Consider the following 9,052-nt stretch of genomic DNA (forward strand, 5'->3'; position numbering starts at 1 on the left):
AGACTTAATGACTTTGATTTTTCCGGTCACGGTGTTTTTAATAAGACTACCAAGATAAACTTATTCATCGATTATTACCAATTGCCCATCAGTAGATGTAGATAAAGCAAGTTTAGCTCATAATTAGTTACTGGAATATTTAACACACAACTATTTCAACTTGATTGCTAAAACTCTCAGAAAAAGTATCTTGATTGTAAAAGTATGTTTGCATCCACATTTATCAACAAAACAAATCTTTTAACACACAGGAAGTATCAATATCTCTCTTCTGATTGCTCCCACTAAATGCATGTTCAACAAACATAGCATTTTTTTTACCTTTGTTTTTTTTTTGTCCGGCTGTTGGGCAAATAATCAACGAAATGACCTTTTAAAAACCAGTTCTGTCATATATAGGGAGTATCTGCGAGAACGTATTGTAAGTAGTGGACATTGCATAAGATAGATAAGTCCCTTGAAGACGACCCATGAAATCTTCAACCAGCCAAAATATGAGAACTTGACCTCCAAACAAAGGAAAAATGCATTGAGTTTTGCTAAGAAAGTTGGTTTTGGAAATTGGTTCAAACTTGATTTTTTCTTTCTTTCCAACCAAAGTTGAGCTAAGACTTTTTTATTCCTCCTCGTTAAGGTTCGAGTATTACACATATCATGAACATGATGGTATTGACAGAAATCAGAAGATTTTTAACTTGAAAGATCAGTTTTGTCCGTTGCGGACGACATCATTTCAAATCACTTCAAAGAGAGTTTTGGCAAACTGATTTTTGCGTGGATTTGCCGGCACAAAATTTTCCGGACCCCGCATTAGATCCCGTTAAACCGTCGCTGTTAATATTGACACAAAATGTTTCCAATGAGAAAATGATAATTTCCATGTCTTGATATTGTTGAACACGCCTCAAAAATTCTCAATTTTAAAAGGCATCGTCATCCGAGAGATGGCAGCCCTCATGTCAAATGGTGCCTCATGAAATCCCTCTTACCGGGCACAATCAGATCGGCCTTTTCATGGGTGGTGGGGGTGGTGGAGGTGGGCGAGCCCTCCTGCGACGTCTGCGTGTAGTCGTATGTGGGCGTGGTGAAGATCTGACCCATGTTGAGATACTAGTTCTTGGCACGACCGATCGAAATGTTTGAGGGTGCAGCACATATATAAACGTACTGCGTGGTCCACAACAAAAACCGCCCTTTTTTGAACTTGAACTCCACTCCAGGTGACGAAAATGGAACAAGAAGAAAAAAGACTCTTTTGAAATTCGAGCAACTATGAGTCTAAGATCGAGCAAAACTTGCATTGTAGACAAAGACTGAACAAATTTTGCTATGTTATCAGCAATATTTGACTGTTCTCAGTGATTCATCAGGTAATTTCGGCCATTTTAGCACACAGATATTCATTTCTGAAATTCAAGATAATATTCATGTATGTGGATCAATTTTTGGGGAAAGAATGGCGAGTTTTCCTGATGTTTTCTAAAAATTTCTTTGACATTGTATTAATTGAAGGTTTTTAAAAAGGTTGCAGCAATAATGTCAATTGGCCCTCTATGTTGTCCATCCATCCATCTTAAATAGCTCTGTCTCTCTTTCATCATTGTATATTTTCAAGAGATACTATGTCAAAAACGAGGACGCATTTGTTAGTGTAAATTTCACGGGAAAAATGGTCACGAGATTGATGATCAATTCAGGAATAATTGGCCAGCTCTTTTCTTTAAGAAGATTGAAAGTGCTTTAACTCTATCTCCACCATTTAATCACAACTTAATCTAATTAACTTCCCTTTCATTCAGTCATTCACACTAAAATGTGAAAATTCTTGGACCTCGTTCCAATTTCATACAAAACCACCGTCACCCTAAGGCTGTCGCACCAAGGTGACCGTAGTCTAGGACCTGAAGGTGACCGAGGTGACCGAGCCAGGAATACTTCAAAAATGAAATGAAAACCCGCTTAGTGATACTTCTAACTCCTCTAAAGATATTACCATACTCCCTTTCTCCTCATTATTACTTCCTTCTACTTCACAGACCCATTCAATATCCCTCCTCCACGCCATCTCTACCCCAAATCGAAAATCTCCCTTTCATCCTTGCTTTCCCTTTCCCTCTCAAATCAACTTGGAGAGAAATCGGAAGGCAGAAAGCGCAATCAATCTCTCCCCCGAATCCGGCCAAATCCCGCCTTTCCGTCGCTCCACGCCTTCCATCCACGGTCTAACCGCCCTTCTGGTGGTCCTGGTCATGTCCTCGGTGCAACGTCACCGTGAGGCCCTTCAACGACGAACGCAAGGGGATTGGGCCGAGCGTGAGTATGTGGAACTGATTTCAGGGTCCTTGAAGCGTTTGGCGGACTTCCTCAATGCGTTTGACATGAGTGTCAAGGGGCGGATGTCCAACCTGAACGAGAAGCTGACCGGATTGGAGCGGAAGGTCACTTATCTCGAGGCCAAAGTCGGGTTGGAGGACCCGGACGAGGTGGATGAGGCCCACGAGGAGCCTGGCACCGAGAGCGTTTAGATAGGGACCATGTTTGAACTTGGGATGGGGGTGGTGATCGGAACTTTGTGGGGATTGGTGATCCTGGGGTATTGGCTGATGCGCAATTTTTGTTTCAACTTTGTGAATGGTAACACTATTGAATTGGACGTGGTGGAACCGACTGTCGTCCGGGATCCAGGCAAATACCTGTGTCAGCAAGTCAAATTTATGATGAGATTGAAGAAAAAGATGAGAAGGTTCAAGGAGAGAAAAGAACGTCAGAACGAGCTATAACTATTAATTATGATAAAATTACTATTTATGCCACCCAAAGAATATACTATGGCGAATAATTAGAATGCAGAGGGAAGGATTGTTTTATTGAGATTCTTTGTTCTCGAGGGGAAACACGGAGAGAATGTTGAAAATTGCGATAGGAAGACGGGGAGGGAAGAAATTATTGGTACTAAGGAGCTAGTAGCATCATCCATCTAGAAATTGAGCTAAACGAGTTGGATCTCAGTTGGATTGAAGCTTGGCTTGCATCTGCTGGATCATTGCGTGCATCTTCTTGATTTCTTCGTCCTTCTCGGCCAGAAGCTTCTCAGTTTCTTGCTCCAGTTCCTCTTGGGACTTGTGAAGGGCGGAATTTTTCCGTAAATGCGTGGAACGTTCCGTCGATCCACCCGAATGGCTTGCTGCTATGTGAGCAAGCTGTTGACTTGTACTAGAGTTGGAGGATGTGGAAGTAGATGGAGCTTTTTGCAACCCTGCCATCTCACTCAAGCATTGAACCCTGTGAGGACAAATAATAAATATATTGCATGGCAATTGTTGCGCCCAATGACTACTACCCTCCTACAGGCGTCATACCTATAATTTTCGTAGTGTACATCGTGTGTGACATCTTTGAGATCCTGCATGTGTGTCTGGATCAGGAACCTCCGAAGCAGAGCAAAATCCGAATGCTCTGGATTGTCCATTTCCACAAATCCCCAGGGCATTTGACGACCCCGCATTCTCTTCCCACCAATCTTGAAAGAAAAAACATATCCATTTAAAGCCAAGCAAAGCATTCATATCTCGGAATGCCATCGTCGAAATCCGAACTTAAAAAATGAGCAGGTCATTGTCATCTCTCAGATCTTTCGCTATCGAGACATAACGTCGTTCCGAATATTCAAAGTTTCAGCTTCACCTCTAAAGTGTTCGTTCCACCAATAATGGCGAACGGGATACTGGATTTGAGCATCTGGTCATGAGATTTGAAGTCCTCGTCCTCGTCTGAATCACAGTCTGGGAATTGGTATATCTCAATGTCATTCTCCTCAATCTCTTGATTGATCCGGTCCTTTAACTTCTTCATCTTGGGAGGATGAAAAAAAAAACGAACAGAAATTTGAGCTTGAGTGTATCAGGTTCCACCCAAAGATAACTATCTGATGGCCTTTGTCAAAGCGAAAAAGGGGGAGAGGATAACATGATCCAAACTCGAAAGTGAGAAGAATCTTGTTGTTTGTGCGAAAACGGATCATCCGTTTATGGGAATGATTTTGCTTAATCAAGCGAATCATGGAAAGTAAAGTGCTCAAATGAAGCAAGGCAAAGCCAGAAGACGGAAACGCACGACTGTTGCTAGCTTACTTCGCTCTTGGTGAGACAATCAGCCTTGGCGATAACGGGTATGAGGTTGACTTTGTATTGTAATCGCTTGAGAAATTCCAAGTCAATTTGCCGTAAACCGTGACCATATGGAGGAATGAAGTAGAGACAACAATGCACGCGGGTATCCACAATGTTCTTGCGGTTGAGTCCACTTTCACCCTGGAAAAAAAAGAAAGACGACGGCGATGTTTCAGCATTGTGGAACTAAGTTTGTGTGATTCCTGACGTTCAAGCTACGACGTTCCGCTAAATTTCGATCCACTTTGTCTCTTAGCTATTTTTTACCGAGAGCGTTTTTGGAAAGCGCTTGCCTCGTCTCAGACAAGCGAGAAGAACTCAATCACGGAGGATTTTTCGAGACGAAGGGCGGGCGATTCGGTTGCAGTTGTCTCTTTCTACCTTCTTGTTGAAGGACTTGCGTCATATATTCACGTGCTCATAGGTTCGAGTGTCACCTCAAGGAATCCGCAAGCCAAACGGAACTCATTGACATCCCTGATTACTTGCATTTTAACGAAGACGTGTTTTTCTTTCTTTCGATTGAGCTACAATTCGATGTCGACGATGTCGAAGTTGGGGTGAAACAGTTGGCAATCCTAGGCCTCAGAAAGAAAACCTCCAAATATGCGCTTATCTGGAGAATGATTACTCACTGATTAGTGAGAGGATTGTTAATTCACCAACTAAATTTGACCACGTTCCAGGGGCAAGTCTAATCATACGTTTCAACCCTTGATCTGAGCTCTTCTGAAAATACATTAGCTGATTGGAAACGTGTTTAGATTCGAGGCTACAACCTTCAGGAGTAAAAGAATCGAAACTTGAAAACTCGAAAAGGAATCCCAAGAGAGAGACAGACGCTCTTGCACGTGTTATCTTGGGGCAAAAAGTTTTGTTACTCAAGACCCACATTTGAGTCTCAATTAGAGAACAAATATTTTTAGTGCTTCTTCCCCAAGCCCAAGAACTTCCATAAAAAATAATGAACTCGCTTATCTTAAAAGAAGACAGAGTTGAAGTACTCTAACATACTCAATTGCTCATGCTATAATTCGAACCCTGGGCAAGGCGAATACTCACATCAAAGTACGCAGCGAATTGGTCGTCCACATACTTCACGCACACCTTCCAGCTCCCATTACCCTCCAGACCATCCCCAAATCCGGGCGTGTCCACGACCGTCAGCCGAAGCTTCACGCCTTTCTCCTCGATTTCCATGGTGGTTTTCTGGATCTCCGTGGTCCGCTTGACCCGATCTTGAACGGAAGGAATCTTACGATCCGAATACAGGTCTGAGAGGAACAAGGAATTCACCAACGTCGATTTGCCCAAGCCACTTTCGCCCACAATCATGAGGGTGAATTCGAACCCGCGTTTCACGGATTTTCTGTGAACCTAAAACCCCAAAGTTCGACTCGAGCAAGTCAAGTGGAGGATATATCTGACACTCGAGATCACTTACCTGGTCGGCAATATTGGCAAAACCAATGAAATTGTCTTGTTCCATATTAGATGAGTGATGTTATTTCCGCTTGATGTTCCAACCTTGCCCCGGCTTGGTCAGTTGTGTTGTTCCTGTTTTGGTACGCGAGCTGGAACAAAAATCAATATTTCCCTCTTTGCCTCTGTGCTTGCTGATCCCTTTCTCTGCTGTCCTCAGGATCTCGTGGCCTAGTCTACAAACTACTATAATAGATGTGGCAGATCCCAGTCGCTTCAGCTGCTTAAAAGGAATTCAAAGGGGACAGGGTTGAAATTTGGAACTTGTCAAATAACGGTTCCAATTGGACTTTTGAGTGCATACAACAGCGCCAACTGCCTTGTCTAGGATCGTGAATAGCTTGATGCCAATAAGACAAAGTAAACACTAATGATTAATAAGTACCCATGAACGTGTCATGATATGACAGTTATGAAGCTCGATTTCCATAAAGAATCAGGAATTCAAATCTTTTACGGCTTTTAATCTAATCATTTTAACAAACTGTAAGATTAATGATTAATGAAAATTAATGCATGTGGTCGTGGTAACGTGGTAAGTGTATTCAATACTTAAACCATGACTTGTCCTTAACTTGACATAAAATAAACGAACTGTGTCATAGTTGTTAACAAATTAACTTTTTTATTTTTGAGCACTTTTAGTGTATGGTAATATGTTGTATCAGTATATTTGTTACTCATTCTAATATTTTTACATTTGGCAAATTGTTTAAGTTTCATTCAGCAGTAAAAGCCGCCTTGAGGGTTCAAAATATGATTGAGTAATTTTTGTTCTCGAAGCTGCTCTAAATAATTGTCACAAATAACTTGCAAAACTTTACTTATCCTTGCACAAATTGCAATAGTCCTTAAAAATAGCTTGATCAGGAGTTTTGGCAACAAACTGACTTTAAAAATGTTACGAAATCAAAGCTTGAGAATTTACTACGAATATTAGAAGACTGTATGTAAATTGACCGATGAAGGAGCCCAAAAAAGAAGAGAGAGGGAGACTCAGTAGTTTTACGAGAGACTTTTGACTAACTTGGATTCTCGAGGGCTTGAAGGTGCTCTCAAAATTGAAATGCAAATTTCTACCGAATGGCAATTTTGATTATTGATCAAACTATCACATGGATACAGGAGTCTATTTTAGGAATAACATTTACTCTTGGGCAAGCTCTCAATGTTTCACAATATTCATTTTGAAATTATGCCTCCAAGAAAATGTTCAATTAATTATTGCTCCCGCCATGGTAATTGCAACGAAGTCATCTTAAGAACGCAATGAATACTTGACCTTAAAGTTTGGCGAATGCATTCGCGTCAAACATTGTCCACGCGTTTGTAAAAGAATGGCATCATTCACAACAACTATTTATCAACTGAAATTGAATATGTCCTAATTTGGGAACGTGTAAGATTAGGAGTGCACCTATTGGGTTCCATTAAGTCTTGAAAAATGCATTGTTACTTGTAATTCTGAGATCGGTGAAAATTAGTCTTACACTTGGCAGAGTAATTTGCTGTCGTTAATATCTAGGGCCGGCCAAGACTTGCAGAAAAGTTGGCCTTTAATAACAATAACATAGAACAAAAAAAATCACTTGAAGTTACACAAAAAGTGGTGGTAAACCTACCAAAATGAAGGCAATGAAAAGATCAGGCTGATTTTACCTTTCATAAATAGGGATATTTTAATAGAAAAGTTTTGTTTAAATTCACATCTTTTGCCTATCATTCATTCATATTTTTGTTGATAAAAAAAATCAAGATACATCATCAAAACGAAAACTGCCAAACTACAACTATCAAAGAACACTTTATATGATAAGGTCTTTGATTTGTAATGAAAATGGTTTTTAATTCTCATGGAATCTAATTCGGGGAGGTCTTGAAAAAAATGTTTTATCATCTGCTTTGAATTCCGGTACTCGGTAAGTCACACTAATGAAACCGTTTTCGAACCTGCGTCATATCTCGCAAATATATGAAAAAAATTGGCAAAAAAGTTGTGCAAAAAATGTTAGATTTAAGATTCTGAAATTGCGCAATAATTAAAGAAAAATGTCAAAAATTACCGACCAAATCCGTGAAATTTGCATCTTGCAACTTTTTGCCAACCCTACTAATATCAACTTCAAGGGAGAAAAATGAAGTTTATCAAAATGGAACATTTTTTGAAACATAATGAAGCACATTTACGAGTTTTAATGTCAATTTACATTCTGCTCTCACTACAAGGAGTTAGCAATGCGAACTGCACAATTGACAAACATGTTAAACCGTAATTACAATCACACAAAGTTCTGGATTCCCTTGGTACTTTCGTCTTTCCCTTCAATGATCTTTTCAGTTTTCACAACTAATGTAAAACATTTCCGGCCCTATGAAAGATCGGTTTTGTCAATTTTTTGCCCTCAATGATGAGTGAGGAATTCAACAGAAAATCCTTAGGGGCAGATGAAACAATGCCTGCCGTCTTAGCTAATTTATGCAGGGCTGATTTGTAATTGGTTGCACTCTTTTTGGCAGGAATTTAAACTCCTGGGATACGGCACGAAAACGGGATAAGTGGACAACATTTTTGCGAGTATTGAAGCATGTTTTTACAAAACAAACTTCACTGACTCTGGCCATTGACAATTATCGAGCGTATATGATCATGTTTTCTTATTACCATCTGCAAATCAACACAACAAAAATGAACGGAATTCTCTGTAAATCTATACGGTTTCATTCATCTCCAACTTCATTTTCTCAGTTTTATCATGCAATACGTTACTACTGAACGCGCCTCAAAGACAAAGAAACCTTACTCAAAATTTCGCCAATTATATGGTAAATATTTCTTCATTGCGTCGAAATATTTAAGTATCTTAAATATAACAATGAGATCACTCACCTACTTCTGGCTTTTGAATGATCAACCCCTTTAGTTACTAATCAAGCCAGAAATGCAACTGTATAGAAGAACCCATATTAGTACCACTACTGGAGGCCTTAAATTTCTTGAGAGCTGTTTTGTTTCTTCTCCACTTCTCATTGAATTGTTGCTCACACTCGAGTCAATGGGAAACTAAAGGTAATCCCACCATTATGTTGGTGTATTGCTTCAGCTACCTCCACCACCATGTCAGCAGTACTGAAGCTTAAAGACTTGTGATGGTGATGGCGTCCAAATTTCAGCCAATTTTCTCATCCAAGCCCCATCAATTGTCTAAGTACTGAAGAAATGATTTGTACGTGGATCCTTCTTATTTTTCTCCCTTGCTCACATTTGAAGTTGTGCGTGCTTTTTATGTCATAATGCATAGGTTTACATCGTTTACAACCGCAGATATTTTGCCAAACAACAATTCAGTGTTGGATTTTCTTCAAGCAACGCCGCCATATTTTTTGGTCAAATTCCAACTTCC

At 40.0% G+C, this 9,052-nt stretch overlaps 3 protein-coding genes across 3 annotated transcripts in view; 1 reads left to right on the forward strand and 2 right to left on the reverse strand.

Moving 5' to 3' along the window:
- Window positions 1–1,182, reverse strand: part of LOC131878740 (uncharacterized) — a 2,285-nt gene extending 1,103 nt beyond the window's left edge. The window contains exon 1 of the mRNA XM_059224849.1: window positions 990–1,182. Coding sequence (XP_059080832.1) covers window positions 990–1,101 — 112 coding nt within the window. The 5' untranslated portion in view covers window positions 1,102–1,182. The remainder of the gene's footprint in view (window positions 1–989) is intronic.
- A 770-nt stretch (window positions 1,183–1,952) lies between these two features.
- On the forward strand, window positions 1,953–2,849 carry LOC131879606 (uncharacterized; the record flags this gene model as incomplete). The annotated part of the gene is made up of 1 exon (XM_059225966.1): window positions 1,953–2,849. A coding segment is annotated over one exon (573 nt), but the record flags the coding sequence as incomplete, so codon positions are not given.
- LOC131878739 (septin-1-like) lies at window positions 2,839–8,557 on the reverse strand. Its single transcript, XM_059224848.1, has 7 exons — window positions 8,539–8,557; window positions 5,614–5,743; window positions 5,232–5,546; window positions 4,131–4,310; window positions 3,685–3,852; window positions 3,360–3,520; window positions 2,839–3,282 (listed from the first exon to the last, which is right to left on the reverse strand). Exons 2-7 carry the CDS (start codon window positions 5,656–5,658, stop codon window positions 3,006–3,008), a joined length of 1,146 nt encoding a protein of 381 aa, XP_059080831.1. The 5' UTR covers window positions 5,659–5,743; window positions 8,539–8,557; the 3' UTR covers window positions 2,839–3,005.
- Between the last annotated feature and the right edge of the window lie 495 nt (window positions 8,558–9,052).

The sequence above is a fragment of the Tigriopus californicus genome, chromosome 4, assembly GCF_007210705.1.
Source record: "Tigriopus californicus strain San Diego chromosome 4, Tcal_SD_v2.1, whole genome shotgun sequence".
Classification (NCBI taxonomy): domain Eukaryota; kingdom Metazoa; phylum Arthropoda; class Copepoda; order Harpacticoida; family Harpacticidae; genus Tigriopus; species Tigriopus californicus.

Excerpts from the sequence above, each read along its gene's own strand:
- LOC131878739 (XM_059224848.1), bottom strand. The coding sequence starts at position 5,658 with ATGGAACAAGACAATTTCATTGGTTTTGCCAATATTGCCGACCAG. Across the intron at positions 5,547-5,613 it reads TTGCCAATATTGCCGACCAG|GTTCACAGAAAATCCGTGAA; the intron begins GTAAGTGATCTC and ends TTGGGGTTTTAG. Across the intron at positions 3,283-3,359 it reads GTACACTACGAAAATTATAG|GGTTCAATGCTTGAGTGAGA; the intron begins GTATGACGCCTG and ends TTGTCCTCACAG.